The following is a 19,636-nucleotide window of genomic DNA, read 5'->3' on the forward strand; positions in this document are numbered from 1 at the left end:
GGTGAGGCAGGAGAAAATCAAGCGAGACCAGCTGGCTCTGCCAGATCCTGCAACACCTTCACACTTTTGACTAATGTACAATAATTCCGTGTATTTATGGGCCTTTGTGTGGCCTTTCACTATGTATACGTGACATGTCCTGATCAAACTGGAGTCGTTAGTGTTTCTGTGCCTTTATTGTTACTGTGTGTGTGGAGCCCTCCAGCCTCTCTAGGTATTCATGAGACCTAGCAGGCTGTGTGTCAGCTGCTCCCCACCCTACCATCCATCACTGTGTCACAGAACACCCCCCTCCCCCATCATTGTGTCACAGAACACCCCCTCCCCCATCATTGTGTCACAGAACACCCCCCTCCCCCATCATTGTGTCACAGAACATCCCCTCCCCCATCATTGTGTCACAGAACACCCCCCTCCCCCATCACTGTGTCACAGAACACCTGGTTTTATTCCTTCTGTGCAAACGTGTTTGGTGCCCATCATCTCAGCATCTGTCCTCCCAATGTTCCAGCCCCCTTGCCCTTCCCCCAGCCCCTGGAAATCACCATTTTACCTTTTACTGTCTATTAACTACTATTGTTCAAATTGTTTTGCATTGTGTCTGTTAGTGTTCACTTGGGAGTGCCTTTAGTCTGTCTGTCGCCTCCTCGCCCTTGCCCACACTTCCCCTCCTCACCCCTGCCCTCCCCTCCCCACCTCCCCTCCTCACCCTTGCCCCCCTCCTCACCCCTACTTCTTTCCCCCTCCCCTCCTCGCCCCTCCTCTCCTCCCCTCTCACCCGTGCCCGTGCCCTACCCTCTTCATCTCCTCTCCTCGCTCCTCTCCACCCTCCCCACTCATGCTCCCCTCCTTGCCTCTGCCCACCATCCCCACTTCCCCTCCTCACCCGTGTCTACCCTCCCCACCCATGGACAAGACAAGATGGCCTTCTTTGTGACTGAGCAAGGCTCCTGTGTGTATAAGACACTTTCCTTACTCACTGGATGGAGCACCTAGGCTGACCCCCATCTTAGCTGTGTGATCAGTAGGTGTTCTAGTGTCATTCAGGTACAATGACTTGCACACACACACGCAGAGGTGGACAGCAAGATCATGTAGTATGTCCATCTTTGTTTAGTTTCTGCCATGGAAGAGCTATTCTGCGTTCTCAGCAGCAGTGTCCCTTCCGCTCCAGCACTTCTGTCTCTCTGACAATGGTCCTGCTGGTTGTGGTGGATGAGGGCTCACATTCCCCGATGGCCCATGCTGGCATACTTCCACAGACCTGTTTGTTGGCGGTCTTGTTTCTTTTGACACCTATCTCATGTCTTTCCAGCTCATCTCAGGCCAAGGCATCTAGGCTGCTTGCTCCCTGCTGAGGAGGGTGCCAGCCTCAGGAGCAGAGATGTACTGCCTGCCTGGTCCCTTTGTCCTGACCTTTCAGAGCTAATAGTTCCATCAGATCACAGTAGGCCACATGACCAAGTAACGGTTTGTTCTTTTCTTCCCAGGGTCCCACTGGCCCGAAGGGCGAGGCAGGCCACCCAGGACTCCCTGGCCCACCCGTGAGTAGTGTGTGAAGTGTGAAGGGGAACTGAGGGAGTGTCTGTTTGTGGGGCTTGCTCTCTGTGATGCAAGGGAGGCTCACATGGCACACCCAGGGGCTTGTCCCTGGGGAATCACAGGGCGAAACAGTGGGTCTCACACACTTATCTGTGGAGCTCATGGGCTGCCCTGTCTGGGAAAGATCATTGGCCAGCCAGGGAATGTGCATGTATGTTTGTGAGTGTATGTGACTATGTAAGTGCTTCATTTGCTGTACATACATATGTGTATTTAATTTTATGTGCATGTATTCATTTATGTAGGTAACAGTTTGCATACGTGTTTGTTTGCAAGAATGGACTTGTGCATTTGTATGTACTCTCTATATATGTGTGCAAACATGCATTAAGTATATGTGTAAGTGTTCACATATGTATGAACATACATGCATACATGTGCAGGTATAAATGTATATTTCTCTGCTATATGCATGTGTGTGAACATATATGCATATGTGTGTTTACATGCATATGTGTACATACAGAGGAGTATGTTTGTGAACATGATATGTATAGATATGTGTATATGTATTTATGTGCATGTGTATGAACATGAAATGTATAATGTATATTTCTATATGTATATTGTATGTGCATATATGTATTGTGAACATGCATTCATGTTCACAATATATGTATTTATATTTTATGTATGTACATATATTTATACATATGTATAAATATATGTATTTATATTTTGCATGTGTCTGTCAACATGCCTGTTTGATGTGCAATATGTTTCTATATGTTTATGTATGTGTTTCTCTGTGTATTGTTTATGTGTGTATGTACGTATATGAATATGCACATATAAATGTATAGGTGTTTCTAACTTGTATATGTATCTATATGTGTATATGAATTGTGTATTTCTAGGTGTGTGTTAATGCGTATGTATGTGTATAAACAGGCACGTGTAAACATTTGGGCATGATTCCATATGTGTATTGTACATGTGTATAGTTGTATGACTAAACTTTTCATGGGCAGTCACAACACACATACATCCAAATAGACCAAAGTGTGGATACTGCGCTCATGTCCAGCTTGGTGAGCCATGACTTTTATTGGGCTTAGTTAAAAGAAATGGGTGAGAGGTTACTTACAGGAACAGAAATGCCTGAAAAACAGCTGCATCTTCCAAGTCCACCCCAGCACTGATGACAGCAAAGCTGGGAACCTGGAGCACACTGTACAGCCTGCAGGCAGCTCAGCAGGTCGCAGAGTGTCCATTCTAAGTGAATGGACCCGTTGGCCTGGGTCTCTCTCAGGCAGCTTGGCTGATTTTGCTTTTCCAGGCATCTGGTCTGGTCTCAGAGTCTTTGCAGCTTGGTTTACCTGAGTTTGGCGCTTAACTCAGCTTCTCTCAGAAGGACTCTCAGCTTTCATTGCTTAGTCTGGCAGGGAGGAGCCTAGTGAATCTAGTCAGTTTCGGGAACTTCCTGAAGCTGTTTTGAAGCGTTTACCTTCCTTTTTAAGGTACTTACCTGCGGGATGGAATGTTTCAGTCTTGGAGGCAACTTTTACACAACAATGTATGTATGTGTGAACATGCATGTGTGTGGGTGTGTATATTGTGTCTGCGTATGTGTGGTTCTGTGGCTGAATGTACATGCAGGAAAAGCTTGATGTGTCCTGGTGCTGCCAGCCTCCCGACTACCTCAGTCATCCTGCTGGGGCACCTGGACATGAGCCACTCTCTGTACCAACTGGCACTTAAACGGCTCTCTGTGTTCAGTGCCAAGTGGGGCCACAGAGATAAGATGGAGCTTTGATTGCTTCCCCACAGCTTGGCTTGTAGGCTAAGAACAGGGCAGCAGACGTAGCTAAGGCGACTGCATTCTGAAGAAGAGGAAGGGCCTTGGGCTCAGGGAAGAGAGAAACTTAGCCAGGCAGACACCTGGGGGATAGGTGGGCATGGAATATTCAGGATATAGGAAGGAGATAAAACACCAGGTGGGCCGGCAGCTGTCCTTCCAGCCCAGGACACAGGCTGAGGGAACTAGACTTCTGGCTCAGTGCCACTTAGCTCTGCCCTTGGGACAGGATCATCCTTGTCCTCTCCTAAGCACGACTGCTCTCTTCTGCACCCCAGGGCCCTCCAGGTGAGGTCATCCAGCCCCTGCCCATCCAGGCATCCAGGACTCGGCGGAACATTGATGCCAGCCAGCTCCTGGATGACGGGGCTGGGGAGAGCTACGTGGACTATGCGGATGGCATGGAGGAGATCTTTGGTTCCCTCAACTCCCTGAAACTGGAGATTGAGCAGATGAAGCGGCCACTGGGCACACAGCAGAACCCCGCCCGTACCTGCAAGGACCTGCAGCTCTGCCATCCTGACTTCCCAGACGGTGAGGGAGGGTCACAGTGCGGGAGACACATCCCCACCGTCCATGGGAGGAAGGCGAGGCTGGACCCCTCATTCATCTGCTGAAACACCAGAGAGTTAGTTAACACACCAGGGGAGGTCAGACAGGGCTCAAGTATCAAGGCTTCGAGGCTTATTAGGCATCTTCCTGCTTTACTCCAAGTCTCGCTGTTCCTGATTTGTAACATGAGGACAGAAACACACACCCTGTAAGTGGTACATGAGCAGTGTATAAAAATGCCTTTGGCCTGGCCCTTAGCTGGCCCTGAAGGCAGCTTGGTGCCAGGTTTATGTCCACTGCTGTGCCTGGGAAGGTGGGTTTTAAGCAGTGGCAGAACCGTAGAACCTTGTCCTCACCCTCTTCAAACCAAGGGCCTGTTAGCTGTGAAGTGAAACTGGCATGCCTTTCTCAGGAAGTAGGGATGTTCCCCCTGGTGGATTTGAGGGGTGTCTCATCTCAGTAGATTCTGGCCCCATGCTCACACATTTCCAGGTTCACTTGAGAGCATCCTTTGTCTGTCCTCCACCCACAAAGGTCGGCAGACACTGACACGGCGCGCTTCATGCTCCGGCCGTGTTCTTGTGAACAGGGCCGTCCGCTGGTCTTTATGCTCCCCACAGGAAAAGGACAGCACTGTGAGATGAGCAGGGAAGGCTGTGTCGGTGGCTTTGTGGCCCTGGCTGTGCGTTTCCCAGCTAAACTGAAATGTTGCAGTGACTCCTGCAGTTGCCCAGGGAGCCTTTCTCATGAATCGGCCTCTCTGTCTCTGAAATCCAGGTGAATACTGGGTCGATCCCAACCAAGGGTGCTCCAGGGACTCCTTCAAAGTGTATTGCAATTTCACAGCCGGAGGGTCCACGTGCGTCTTCCCTGACAAGAAGTCTGAGGGGGTGAGTACCCCGACCAGCTGCCTGCCTCCACTTGGACCAGGGTGTCAGTATTTCAGCCTTAAGGCTGAAAGTCAGAGGCCAGTCGGTTTCGGAACCAAGAGGCTTCTCCCTGAAGTCACTCTTGAGCTGTCTCAGGGTGAGATATTTCAGGTGTGCAGTGGCAGGTGCAGCCTCAGTTCCTTCATGAGGCTACTGCTCTGAGTGTGTTGTGTGTTCCTCCAGTCATCCACAATAGGATTATCCTGGCAGAGGCAGCCATCATTGGGGCTCAGCAGCATCACCGCCCAGACCAACCTAAAACTCTGGAAGGCCTTTGGGGCAAGTGTGATAAAGAGCCCAAGACACCTGGAAGGAAGCTGCTGGGTGCCTAAACTGGGAGTGCCAGCTTATTTTTGTGGAACCTGTGCCAGGCCTCTCAGGTGCCAGACAGGGGTCTGTGAGAGGATGTGCCGGGTTCTGACTCAAGAGATTTTGTGAGGGGTGCAGTCACCTTTGTGGCCTTTCCAGAGCTCACTCATGTAGGTAGGACTGTGTGTGTGTGTGTCTGTGTGTGTGTGTGTGTGTGTGTGTGTGTGTGTGTGAGAGAGAGAGAGAGAGAGAGAGAGAGAGAGAGAGAGAGAGAGAGATAGGTGTCTAAACTATGCCAAGGAATCTGTGGCAGAGGCTACAGGACAGGCAGGCAAGAAGAAAGCCTTCTCTGTGTCTGAGAGAATAACCATGACTCCAGCCTCAGTGTCCCTCCATCTGGCCTGGGATGGCTCAGAGTTGTCCCATGCCATTTTTGGGAGACCACAGCAGGGGTCTCTGTGTGTGTGTGTGTGTGTGTGTGTGTGTGTGTGTGTGTGTGTGTGTGTGTATTCCACATCACAGCTGCCTAGTGACCTGCCTAGTGATCTGGGAAGTGAGTCCCTGCTGGAGAGAGCATAAGGGCTCCCTGGGGCTTCCAGCCTCTCTCTAAATCACACCATAAATGTGGTAAGTGCCCGCATGCCCTTGGGTCACACCCTGCTGGTGGCAGCAGGGGCAGGGCAGGGATAAGAGATTCATAGTCTTCTGCGTCCCTCCATCCCTCCAGAATTCTGAGATCCTGGGCTTCAGGATAAGCCAGAGCTTTGAAGAGGTCTGAGACATGAGGACCCACTGTATGGGTCTTGGTGTATCCCTACATCTGGCCATAGCTCTGGGGATGGGACTGAGCTAACAGACCTTTCTCACCCGTCTTGGTGCTCTGCCCTCTACAGCCAGCCTCTGGTAGCCAGCCTGTCTCTGGGACTGTGTCAGATGGCGTCTAGACAGACCCTGCATTCTGCTTCTTTGCTTCTCCCACATGTATGGACTATGGGCTGGGCCAGAGATGACTGCCAAGGATGGAGGGACCCTCTCCCAGAGTCCTCGAGAGTGAGGGCTCCAGAGCCTGGAGCAGTTTGAGCAGAAGTCTGAGGCAAAGCCTGTGTTCTCTGTCCCTAACTTCGGGGGAACTGCTCCTACTCAGTTGGAGTGTGGCCTTGACTGACATCTGAAAACCACAGGGAAAGTCAGGATTCTGGGGGTCAGGCAGACGGGATACCTCATTTCCCCAGCAGCCAGCCAGCTCAAAGGGGACAATCGACAATGACTCTTATCTCTGACTCTTTCCCCACTTGACCACTGGGCTTGGGTCTGAAACATGGGTCTCTCCTGTGCCTGGTCAGCCCAGGATGTCCTGAGGACTTCCTTTTTCTACACTAACAGTGAGTCAGCCCAGAGACACCACCCACCACCCTCACCCTACAGAGGCTCAGCCACCCACTCCTTCAGCCCACAGTAGCTCTGAGCCCCCTCTGTTGGCCAATCTTGCATATCTGCATCCTTGGCTTCCATAGACACAGACCCGAAGTGAGACTCCCTAAGGGAGGTACAGAGGCAAGCTCCATGATGAAGCGTGTTCCTTTAGCTCTTCGATTTCAGGAGGCTTTTGGGGCAGCCTTTGTTCCCTTGTCATGGCAGATTACCTAATGTACAAGTCCCCAGTGAAAACCTTAACACATACACAACATACACACACACACCTCTGTTGTATGATATTTTTTTGGGAGACAACAAAAATCTTTCCACCTCATATTAGGGCACTGACAATAGTGCAAAGAGCAAAAAATGATTTCACCCAGGTCTATCTGAGTGAAGATATGAGTTGATTGGGGTTATTTACAGGGACATGGCTGAGTCAAAGGCAGCTGTCTCACTAAAAAGACCAGCCCAGCAGGTTTACAATTCACAAAAGCTGCATCATTGGAGTTTTGTGACTGGCAGGCAGCTTGGCTGGTCAGAGAACCTCTTCTTCGCACTGCTTTTATAGCCTTCTAAGGTGCCTTGTACATACTGTAAGTCTGAGCAAGTTCCTGAGACTTGTGAGTTGTGTGTACTCTCTGAGCCTTAGTAAGCTTAGCTCTAAGAAAAGATGTTTCCACTTGGAGGCCACAACCACACAACACTTCACTCCTTCTTCTAAAATTCTTCCCACATCTCCTGTTGTGGAACATCAATTGATTAATATAAACTAACTTCTTCCAGTGACCAACTGAGAAAGCAGCAGTACTGTACAGGCCTAAACACCAAAGATTAGAAGGCAATTTGATAGCTACATCATATCCATTAACAGAGCAATAAATAGCAGCAGCCTTTCCACTGGAACCCGTCAACTCCCCAGCCGTGAGCTTCTCCCCAAGTTTATAGTTCCTGATGTTAGCTCCCTTCTGTGAAGTGTACCTTACACCTGTTGAAGAGCAGCTGGTTACATCATGGAAGTGGTACCACATTGGCACCTGTGTGTACATCTGCCTGGCTTATTGGAAGCATCGCACACAGGACCCACAACTAAACAGGACTGTTGGGGACAATTCTCCCCCAGCAGCCTACTCGGTACCTCCTGATGCTAAGGAAGTCTACCAGAAGGGAGGAAGTGTCCCGCTCAGTCTCAGCCTGAGTTTTCCATGGCCTGCAGCGAGCCAGCATGGAGGGAGCTTCTCATACGGGTGCATACTCGACACATGCCATAGCCACGTACCTTATGCGTACTCATTATGCATATATGTCACTCCGTGTCCGTGTCTCCTCTTGATAGCCAGCCTGTGCACTCGTCTGGAGGGAGGGAGGAAAGCTTTGCCAGGGTGGCTGGGTACAATGCAGGGCCTTGGTCGACAGAGAGTGATTGGGTAAGGAGCACACACACCTGGGAACAGCTTTGGAAAACTATTTCAGTTTATTCGGGGGGCAGGGATATTTATTTTTCCCAGGGGAGGTGGGCCAGGTCTCTGGGGCAAGGTTTGTATGGTCATGGACAATTGGCTGGAACTGGGGCGTTGGAAGATACTTCATCTGCTTACTTAGGGGCTATGGTTCTAGGGAATTGGGGAGCTTTATAAGGTCAAACAAGGAGTAAGGCTCGATACCTGTCAGGGTAGTAAATTCTTACTTGGGTTCACAGTAGAGCAACTAACTCTCTAGTGCCAGGTTGGGAGAGAGGAAGGAGCAAATGTGACGTATCTGGGGTTAAATCTTTCCTTGACTCTCTGTTAATTCTGGGCCATTACAGCACCACATAGGTACACTTGTGCACACATACACACATACTATACGTGCATACACACTGACACCCCACATGCACAGTGGCTCTGCCCAGGTTGCTGCAGTGCCAAGTGACAACTGGAGAGCCTGAGCCACTGCCTCTCAAAAGGAGAGTGTGCTGAGATGTCCACACATCGCTAAACCAGCAGTCATACTGGCTGCAGCTTTCCCTTGTTATTTACTGCCCTACTCTTAGCTTTCGGCAGTCACTTGATGCCTTGGCATTCAGGGTGTAGCCTGCAGTCCTGGCATGATCTGGACACCCTACAGAGCTGTTGTCATCCCATGTCAGCTCTTAGGGGAGGAGGCATGGGCATCTTGGCAGGACAAAGGGGCTGGGAGAACTGGGAAAGTCTGTCTATGGGGATAGAAGTAACCCTTTCATTTTCTGTTTCTCTTCCTCCCCGCCATCCATGACTGATGTGTAGGCCAGAATCACTTCTTGGCCCAAAGAAAACCCAGGTTCCTGGTTCAGTGAATTCAAGCGTGGGAAACTGGTAAGGTGACCCCACGTCCTTTGCGGTTGTCACTTTAAACCCGCCATCTCCTATCTTGCAGAGTAAAATGGCCCGCTGGCCCAAAGAGCAGCCTTCCACCTGGTATAGTCAGTACAAGCGGGGTTCCCTGGTAAGTGGCCGCCTTGCGAAGCCTGCTTGCGGCTCCGCCTGGCTCTTGGCGCTGCATGGCACTAACGGCAGCTGGGGCCACACCTGCTGCTGCCCTCTAGGCCAGAATGCTCCACACGCCTGACAGCAAGGCCCGGATGGGTGTAGCATCTCTTCTTCTTGCCTCCTCTTTCACCTAAACCAGAGTTCCTTCCTTCTGTCCTGGAAGTCGGTGGGTAGCTTCCCACTGAGATTCAGGGCCTTCACAGCAGGAGGTGAGCACCCTCCATTAAAGCCCCCTGCTGCCTATGGGTGATGCAAGCTGGCTGGCAAACCACAGGTCAGAGATGAGCAGAGAGTAGGTGACCCTTCCTAAGTCCGTGGGCATGCAGGGAAGTTGGTTTATTAAGGGTTCATCCAGGCCCCTGACATTCACACCCTCTTCCTGGGCTCTGGCTGTTGCTGACCTTGCAGTTCACAGTCACACCCCACATGGCTGTATTAGTCTGGGTTTAACTTATGGGAGGTGTATCTCAGAACACAATCCATCTCAGAGGTGAAAAGATCTTAAGACATCAACCCGAAGGCCCTTGTGATCAGCATGGAGGCCCAGGAACTTGTTTAGATCCATTGCTGTGAGAGCAGGGCTCACCCCCTCAGAATGGAACGTTTCCCCCCCACACTGTGGGCCTTAACTGAAGTCAGCTCAAAACTTTGCGAAGCCCTGCTAGGCTTCAGGTTCCAGGTCCCGAGGAGAGTCCACACCGTCTTTTGACTCATCAATATAGTGGGGTCTCATCCCACGAGTCCTTGCTCACACAGACTCCATGGGGCTTCCACTGCCTCTCAGCGCTGCACCAGCCTCTGCCCCTCTAGTGAGCACAGTGTGTGTGGCTTCCAGGACCATCCTGCCCCCACCTCTCTGTCAGCCCTCAGCCTGGAGGCATGCCTGGCTCTCGGTCAGGGTTCCGAGGAGCTCACCTCTGCAGCCATGTTCTTTAGGCTTCAGCCCTGAGGCCCTCTCTTCCCCTTCTCTTCTCTGCCTGGCATTGTTTCCTCTCTGCTTCTGTTGCTCTCTTCAGAGGAGAGCCGCTGGCACACAGAAGGACCTGTGGGGAAGAAGGCCCAGTGAGCAGTGACAGGAGATCTGAGGAGGATCAGGCAAAAAAGGAGCTGTTGTGGGAGTGAAACTGCCCAGGGCTGAGATCCATTGGGGTCCTGTCTGCCTCAACTTGACCTGGCTTCTCCCCTCTTCCCAAATGGCTTCCACCTGGTGTAGTCCAGGTTCCCCGAGGGGGTGCCTGACCCAATCACTATCCTTCTTAAAGGGGCAAATGGTCATAGAATACCCATGTCTAGGCTGCCACCTCTCACCTTTATCCTGAGTCAGTTACCAGCGACAGAGGCGCAAGGACCATCCAAGGCAAACCAGACTGCCTTCGGGCTCCACTGCTGGTTCCCAGCTCCCAGTAAGAACCATAATAACCTAGGGGATCAAATCTTCATCTTAGATGCCTAAGATGGCCCCTCACACTGAGGCTGCAGGGAACCAATCCCCTAGGGCAGGGCCACTTGAAGACTCCAACATGGGACAGTACTAGGGCTTCCGGTCCTTCTGTGGTGCCATCCCTGCCTCTGCTGTGGCATGTGTGCCCTTTCTCAAGTCAGTCACGTGTCCTCCCAGGAGCTCCAGATGCCTGGACTGCCGGTTGGTATGCATTTTCTCCCCTCTGCAGACTCTGACTGTGTGTTTTCTCAAGCCGTCTCCAAGGGAGTGGAGTTTGCTTGACATAACTTGGGGACCCCCAGGTATTCCACAACCATTGTGAGAAGGAACAGGGTCCTGGGCCTGGCTCCACCATCCCATTCTTTCCTCCTGTTACTCTTGAAAACGTGGGCTCTGAAGTTGCCATGTCTTTTTGGTCACCATGTGCAAGAGCCAGCACTGCCCCAGCATTCCTTCACTGACCACATGCCCTTTGGAATGGCCAACACAGAACAGTGTTGGAGCAGACATTGCTTGGAGCAGAGTGAGACACTTCCCTCTGCCAGCCTCTTTCCTTGATGCCCAGCGGAACCCTGTTAGTCCTTGCCTGGAGAGAGGCCTTCAGTCACATCCAGGCGCCGGGAAGCAGTGCTTTGTCCTACAGCTGAGTTTTGCACCCCTGATAATACTAATGGCTCAGAAAGTTCTGTTTGCAAAGAAGCTGTAGACAATAGGACTCTCCTCTCAGGCGCCCATGTGGAGCAGAATGGCTTGAGATCCTGATGACACTGTGGAAGCCACTTACAGAGTGGCATTCTCTTTCCCCGACGCTGTCCCAGCTTCTTGTGGAGAGTGGGCCTTCCAGTGTGGGTCCTGTTTCCAGAGCCATGCACTACTTGCTTGGTCTGGGCAGTGGGCAGTGGATAGTGTGTTGGCTGCCTTAGAAGCCTGTCCCTTGGCAGAATAGGATGCCCTTGCACCTTCGGGGTACACCTGGTCACTCCAGTACCCACACACTCAGATCCTACTTAGGCTAGTCCATCATGCTCTGCCATTTCCCCACTGTCTCTTGGCCATTCTAGCTCTTGATTCCCAAGCTGGCGCCTTGGACATGCTGACCACTAAGCAGGCAACCTTCCATCTGTCTACAAGAGCTCATGCTGCCTTCCTTTGCTCAGCACAGTGGCAGGAACAACAGGATAGGCTTGTGGCATACATGGTTCAAGGAAGGTGACAGGTGGGACACAGGACCTGATGGTGCAGAGGGAGGCTGGAACACACAGCCTCAGGGCTGCATTCGAGGAACAGTGAAGAGCAGGGACAGAGCTGTGACCAAAGGTGACAGTTGCAGCATATCCTGCCTCTGGGCATGGACCTAGCAAAGAGGAGAGCTTCTGTCAAGGCTCAAGGTCAGGTAGAACACTCAAGAACACCCAGGAAAGGCAGGGAAGGGCGTGGCCAGCAGGTGCCAAGAGCATCTTCTACTTCCAAGGCTTAATACCATGCATCTGCTCCAGGGACTCGGGCCTTGCCTCTTGCTCCCAGCATCCTGACTCATCGATGGGATGGGAGTGTGGTGCCTTCTATGACCCATGGACCAGAGGGCAGGTCTTAATGGAACATATGTTTGTTCAGTGCAGCAAGCCAGGCAGATCCCGTGAGAAGGGAGGAGGTGACTGGCTCCTCGGAAGTGGCCTGGGAACTAGAGGCGGAAAAGAGGGTCAAGTGCAGGAAAACGTGACCTAGGCAGGCTTCCTGGAGGAAGCAGTGCAGGCACTGCATCTAGAGAGGTAGGGATGCTGAAGGGAGGATGCTAAGCAGACATTTAGTCTCTGAAGAACACAAGATGTGTTTCCCTTGGCTCGTGTTCCTGGAGCTCCCAGGAGATCCTGTGCATTAAGGGCAAGGATGACGGAAGCTTCTAGGCAGCAGCCTTAGGAAGATGGGCTTGGGTGAGGCCCTGTGGATGTGGGAAACTCCGTGACCATTGCTGTGTCCACCCTGCTGATTCCCCGTGCTGTGCCCACCCCCAGCTCTCCTACGTGGATGCTGAAGGCAACCCTGTGGGCGTGGTACAAATGACCTTCCTGCGGCTGCTGAGTGCCTCTGCCCACCAGAACATTACCTACAACTGCTACCAGTCGGTGGCCTGGCAGGATGCCGCCACAGGCAGCTACGACAAAGCTATCCGGTTCTTGGGCTCCAACGATGAGGAAATTTCTTACGATAACAACCCCTACATCCGTGCTCTAGTGGACGGCTGTGCTGTGAGTATGACCCCTTTGGGTGCAGTACTCGCTAGTGCAAATTTGTGGAGTATGTTCTGTGTGCTATTCTCTGGGCTGTGTGTTGGGGATGCATGGAGGGCCAAATATGCCCCAGCCTGGCCATATCAGAGTATAGCTGGCCTGGTAGGTCTGGGTTGGATCATAGAGAGCACTCCCACTTAAGTAGCTCTTTTCTGGGTCAGGTGTGATCACCGTGTGTGTGTGTGTGTGTGTGTGTGTGTGTGTGTGTGTGTGTGTGTGTCTGTATTTGTGCCTGTACATTTGTATGTATGAGTGTGTGAGTGTGTGTTTGTGCACGCATGTGTCTGTATTTGTGCCTGTGCTCTTGTATGTATGAGTGTGTGTGTGTTACATACGGATGGGACAAGTGGCGGCTATTCCTGTAGAAAGGCAAAGTGTCTCACTGGCTTTAACTTACCAAGTAAGCTAAGCTGGCTAGCCAGTAAACTTGAGGTAACTCCAGGAATCTGGCAGGCTTCCCACCCCCACCCCCTAAGCACCAAGGTTGCCAGCATGCACCACCATTCCAAGCTTTAAAAAAATTTGTTTATTTATATACGTCAGTGTTCCATTTGCATATATGATGGAAGAGGGCATCAGATCTCATTATAGATGGTCATGAGCCACCATGTGGGTGCTGGGAATTGAACTCAGGACCTCTGGAAGAGCAGAGAGTGCTCTTAACCACTGAGCCATCTCTCCAGCTCCTCCAAGCTTTTATGTTAAGGATTTATTTCATTTTCATATTATGTGTGTTAGTGCTTTGCTCACATGTATGTCTATAGACCACATGCAAGCCTGGTGCCCACGGAGGCCAGAGGAGAGCACTGAATCCCCTGGAACGGGAACCACGGATGGTTGTGAGCCACCATGTGGGTGCTTGAGACTGAGACTGAGCCTAGGTCCTCTGCAAGGACAAGTGCCCTCATCTACTAAGCCGTCAGTCCAGCCCAGTGGGTTCTGGGGATCAGACTCTGGCCTGCATGCTGGCATGGCAAGAACCTGTTATTCACGCATCTGGGCATCTGAGGGAGGATCTGAGTGTACTGGGGAGCTCTCAGCGCACCTCCAGGGCCAGGCAGACCCTGAGAGAGTGTGGTAGCTGAGGTGGGAGTTGTCCCAACTGCAGCCCGCATTGGCCACCTCTTCATGGGCAGTGTTCGTGCTTTCATGGCAAACACCTTAACCACTGAGCCATCTCTAGCCCCTCAGATATTTTGTGAGGTAAGTTTCAAGAAATGACCATGGAAATGGATAGGTGTGGCTATGCCTTTGGCCAGTCCCCTTATGACCTGCCTGGCAAGATCAGTTATAGTTATCCCTCAAACGCAACCATGTTCAAGGCAGGCAGTATCTGTGCTGGACTCCTGGTGTTTCTCAGTGTTTCTAGGGGGCAGCCAGAAAACTACAAGTGACAAAATTCTCCAAGACTCCCATTGAATAAAATGCAGATTCCACCCCAAGTCAATGCAATGGGAAGAGCGTGCAGTGCTCAAATGCTTCTGGAACACTGGCTATCCCTACCCTGGCTCTGAGCACAGGACAGAGGCATCCAATTAGGGTAGCTGTGGGCAGGTGCAGTCTGGGGCATGTGAGGGAAGGTGAGGACAGTGAAGGCAGGACACTGGATGACAGCTAGAAAAGGTACTGCCCACCCCCAGTCATCCCTGCACTCTCAGCAAGCCATCCACATTCCAGATGGAGACATCAGGTAGCAGGCTGTGTTATTTGCTGTATGTAAAAAGTTCTCCCGCAAAGCTTAGCAGTTGTAAACAAAGAAATTTCCCAGTGCACTCAGGCCTGAGGTGGGAAACCTACCAATGGCTTAGCCTCCAGCTGTGGCTCAGGGTGGCTTGGGTTGGTTTGGCCGAAATCACCAATGACTGTCGCCAAAGTGGCTTTATAAACAGCAGGAACTGCTCACAATTCTGCATTCAGAATGTTCAAGGTTGGGACCATCAACCCAGGTTATACACAGACACCTTTGCAGTGTTACCATAAGGAAGAGATGGAGGGTGGGTCTTTCTGGGGTCCCTTCATAAGGGGAGCAAGCCCACACATGAGGGGGTCCATCCTCATCTTCCCACCATCACCTGGAGCAATGGGGTTCTTATTTAGATTTTGGGTACATATCCAGTCTACACTCAGGGAGAGTAAAGCCCCACAGCTGGGCATCAAACATGAGAGTTTCAGGACTGACATGGGGTTACTAGGAGACCCTCTGCTGGGCTGCACCCCAGGGCGTTGCATCCACAGTTACATCTGGGGTACTTGCTGCCCACCCACTTTCTCCTCATGACATCAGCCAAGGGATAGGCAGTAGAGGAGACCATTCCCAGGCCAGACACAGTCTCCTGTAAGTGCACTCTACATCCATGGGTGTGGACATCCTGGCTCAGGACATGGGCCAGTGTGTACTGGCTGGAGGAAAGATGGATGTCAGGAACCATTGAAGGGCATTGGCAGAATAGCAGAACCAGACTGTCCTCTGTGACAAGTGTTCCTGACACCTCAAGTTACACTTGCTTGGCTTTGGGGACAGAAGTGGTGTCTTCCTCCCTATATTCTGGCAGAAAGAGATGTCTCTGTTGGCAACTCCCTCTCCTGGCCGAGGCCCAGCCTGCTTTTCCTAGGAGAACCCTGTCCCCTCTGCTCAAGAGTGCTGGTCTGAGCACAGGAGGAGCACTGACCTATCTATCCAACAGGCTGTTCATACTGCACAATTGTGACCCTCCTGTGCCTCAGTTTACTCAGTGCATGCTGGAGCAGGTAGTAAGTACAGAAGGTCCCCTTGCCTGGCCACACTTGTGGAGGGGCCTGGCACGGCTGCAGAGCTCCACCTGCCTCTCTGTGTGAAGTCTTACAGGAGTCCCATCACTTCTCTGCCTGGCCGTGGTTCCTCAGACTTGCTGCTCTGCTGTCTTCCTGGCTCAGGAGTTGATGGAGCCTTGGGGCAGAGGGAGACCTGGGCCAAGGCTAGACTGCCAGCTTTAACTGCGCCCACTTCCCCCTTCCTAGACCAAGAAAGGCTATCAGAAGACGGTGCTGGAGATCGACACGCCCAAAGTAGAGCAAGTTCCCATTGTGGACATCATGTTCAACGACTTTGGTGAAGCCTCACAGAAATTTGGATTTGAAGTGGGGCCAGCTTGCTTCCTGGGCTAGGAGCTGCTGAGCCCATTGGTCTCCAGAGCAACCTCGTGACCTCAGCACCCCACCTGTGGGTGTCCTGTGCACGGCCCATCCTGGACAGTGAACATTTCTCACCCCCACCTGCCCGACTCACCTGCGCCTCGGGCACCCCTTGGCGTTGGACCCCACGCCCAGAGAGAACAAAGGGAAAGAGCCGTGTCCCCACGGAGCCGAATCACATGACCTAGCCACACCACAGCCTCTTGCCTCCCTATAGGCCCTGCTCCCCAGCTTTCTGGATAGGTTCATCAAAGGTGTTAATGGACCATTGGCCAGGGGTGGGACGGGTGGAGCAGTATTTGGAAATCACTTTTAAAAATTGAACATGAAGATATATATTCCCCTGACCTTCAAAGATGTTCTGAGGTGGTCTTGTAAAGGTCGCTAAAGCCTCCTTTTTTTTTTTAAACAACCCTCAACACATCCACTCAGAGGCCAAATGTCATTCCACACGTGCCTTTCCGATGGATTAAAGGTGCTTATGTTTTTGTGAGAATTTTAAGTAAATATTTGTATTGTATTGTTATAAATGTTGAGTGTGCCTGGCTTTCAGTCTTGCATGGAAACCCAACCTCAGGCCCATGGAGAGAATGGGCACCTGCTCGGCCTTGCAATCAGGCTCTCAGCAGAGGGCATCTCCTCACCCGCCCCAAGAACGTGCAATACATTGGAAATTTGCCCAGTCAACAAGAAGCTGCATTGCCACTGCAGGTGCCTGGGCCCCTTTCCAGACTCTTAATTATATATATTTTTCTTTTTGATTAGCTCTGAATAATTTTTATGGGGAGGGAAAAAGAAAGGCATTTGATAGCCTGCCTTTTCTACGTGCACTCAGATAAAAAACACAGGCTTAAATTAATTCTGATTGCTTCCTTTTTCCGTGTTCCTTCCTGCAGAGGCTGATGGGACAGTGTCCAGGCCTGGAGAACCACGTGTTCTGTAGATGATAAATAGCTATGAACATTGGTGCTGACTTTTTTTTTTTTTTACCGTAGTCTCTTGTGGTGCTATGTGTCCTGAGATCCCTAGAGGCAGCACCAAGTTGCCTGCCATGTCTCGTTCCCCACCTTTCTTTCTCCACATTCTGAGATTTTCCCCCCAAGGACCTGAAGATCATATTGGTGCCAGAGACCTTTCTTCCTTGCCAGTACCCCGTGCTTATGATGGTGTGGAGTCCTTCCTGAAGCCTGTCCCCTACTCTGGGCTCTACTTATATCATTTGAAAACACATGAGCAAAGCAAAGATTTTCTGCCTGGTACCTGGTGCATCAATGGTCTTGTTCAGTCGCTGGATGTTTGTGGTGCTAATTTCTCTGTGTGTGCCAAGAAGGGATGGAAGCCACTGGGTGCCCATGCTGACAGCCAGACTGCTTTGTGAGCAGCCAGTGGACTGACAACCAGTGCAATGGATTCTGGCTCCAGGCTCCTCTGTTTGGGTCTCCAAAGAGGGGTGTCCTGGGTGCAGGCCTCAGTGCGGGGGGGTTTGGAGGGCAGTATGGATTCCTCTGTATGCTGGCCTCTGCCGCCTCCTCGTGTGTGTGTGTGTGTGTGTGTGTGTGTGTGTGTGTGTGTGTGGTGGTTGGTGGGGGTGGGGGTGGGGCCTTCGTTCGGATGCAGAGGTATCCAGGACCAACAAGGAACAAGGATGCCTCACAGCGAGTGTTGCCCTCTTGTCACACCTCTCCTTCCACTATGAGAAAGCTATGGTGCCCCGGGGAGCCAGCCATCACACTCGGCTCCGGTGCTGTGTCCCCACCCCACCCTGGAAGTGATGGCAAACACAGCGAAGCACCAGGAGTGGCTGGGATTGATGAATGCCACCAATGTGCATCCCCAATGTCCCCCGAAGAACAGTTTTACTCTTGCCAAAGAAATGCCTGGCTTGGAGAGTTCTCCTGAAAGCCAGGATGCCATTGTGAGCCAGGGACTGCTGTGCATGCCTCTGCACAAGAAAAGCCATATTGGAAGATGGCCATATGCCCCGTGGATTCTGTGTAGGTCATGTGATTCGGTTTCTGCCTCTCACCCCATCTGATTTGTCTCTTCACTCTGTCCTGTTCTGCTGTCGGTCCCTTCCAAGTTGGAATTTGTACTGAAGTCCAAAACGTGTCCTGTTCTCCTCAGGCCACGCCAGCTTCAATATTTTACAATAAAATTACTTCTTATATTTGCAGAAAAGCTTCTGGCATCATTCTGTTTCATTTTCTCTGGTGTGTGCGTGTTCTCTCCATATATATAATTGGGCAAATGCTGTTGAAAATACACAAAAAGTAAACAGAAGGGCTGTGATAAAAACCATAGGAGCTTGAGTTCTTTAAAATTCCAGGCCAAAGGATACATTGTGTACTTCCCAGCAGAACAATCTAAGCCTCCTATTTTAACTTCTCCCCTGGAAGAGTGTTTGAAAATATTTTAAAACTGTGTAACAGGAATCATTGTAACCATGTCTCAATAAAGGAGTTTACTGTTTACATCCCCAGAGACTTGACTGGCTGTCTTCTTTCATGGCCAGGCCCTCCACTTGGCTTTCCTGTTGCTTTACAGCCCAGGAGATGAGGAGCTGTGAACCTGAGGGCGATGGTCAGGAGGCATGGAGAACGGCTGGTTGGTCGTGGCCTCCCGTTGTTGTGGGACCACCAGATCACACCCCTTTGATTCTTGCATGTGGCTCACATCAGCTGATGACCTTTTGCAAGTGAGGTATGTACCTCCAGCCTCTGAAGGGGTGTCCCCTTTTTGTATGTCACCAGTCATGGCTACATCCCAGCAGGTTCTGGTGTCATACCTACCAGCCTGTCATCAACTTGTACCATCACTCCAGGAGGCACATTTTGCTACTTTGAGCCACCTCAAACGATGATTGTTATCACAGAGCCCCAGGCCAGTGGAGCTCACTGTGGTCCACAGTCCCACAATAGGGTGCCAAGCTGAACTACAGATGTTTTGTGAGGAAACATAGCTCCGAGGGTTGGAAGTGTGGATGATGAAGCAGTAACCCACAGCCCCAGGTAGGAAACTGCTGGCTTCAAAGGATGGTTGCTCCTACTTGCTTTGGAAGGTCATGACAGAAACAGCCCTGAACTGTATGTAGAAAGCAAAGCCCACAGAGTCGGAAATCTGCAGGCTGGATGAAATTTCTCAGCATCCACTACTGACATATCCAACTGAGAGAAGCCCTAGGGGACACACCAATCACAAGTTGGCCACTGTAGTTGAGCATCTGGAATGCAGCCTTGAAGTGGGAGTGGGTGGTACTAGATACATCCTGTGGGTTACAGTGAGTGGCTTGGGAAAGGGACACCAATAGTGTGACACTGTTAAAGGCCAGTAGATGTAAGATTCCACAGGGGTGTAGGAGGTCCAGGAATCATGGTGGGAAATGCCATTGGTGGGACTTCCGGAATGCACAGGTGGAGAGCTGACTGTCTCTAAGAGATGGGATTCACAGAAGACCTCCAGCAGGGTCTGTGGCACATGGCAAGAAAATGGCCCAGTCATCTCTTTGGGAGCTGTGCCTTCAGGTTATACACTTTCTTTTCTAATTAATTAATTTGCTTTACGTTCTAGTCCTTGCTCTCCTCCAAGTCTCGTCCTCCCTTCCCCTTTCCCTATTCCTCAGA

The 19,636-nt window shown here is 51.2% G+C and overlaps 1 protein-coding gene across 1 annotated transcript in view; it reads left to right on the plus strand.

Moving 5' to 3' along the window:
- The window catches only part of LOC311607279 (uncharacterized protein), a gene marked incomplete at its 5' end in the record, with an annotated part of 31,780 nt that extends 13,285 nt beyond the window's left edge, over nt 1-18,495 (plus strand). Inside the window, 6 exons of the mRNA XM_084798952.1 lie at nt 1,491-1,544; nt 3,679-3,934; nt 4,730-4,842; nt 9,004-9,072; nt 12,570-12,803; nt 15,843-18,495. Of these exons, the coding sequence (XP_084655078.1) occupies nt 1,491-1,544; nt 3,679-3,934; nt 4,730-4,842; nt 9,004-9,072; nt 12,570-12,803; nt 15,843-15,989 (873 nt within the window). The 3' untranslated portion in view covers nt 15,990-18,495. The remainder of the gene's footprint in view (nt 1-1,490; nt 1,545-3,678; nt 3,935-4,729; nt 4,843-9,003; nt 9,073-12,569; nt 12,804-15,842) is intronic.
- Nucleotides 18,496-19,636: the final 1,141 nt, after the last annotated feature.

This window comes from Acomys minous (genome assembly GCF_964271855.1).
Source record: "Acomys minous genome assembly, chromosome: 10".
Taxonomy (NCBI): Eukaryota; Metazoa; Chordata; class Mammalia; order Rodentia; family Muridae; genus Acomys; species Acomys minous.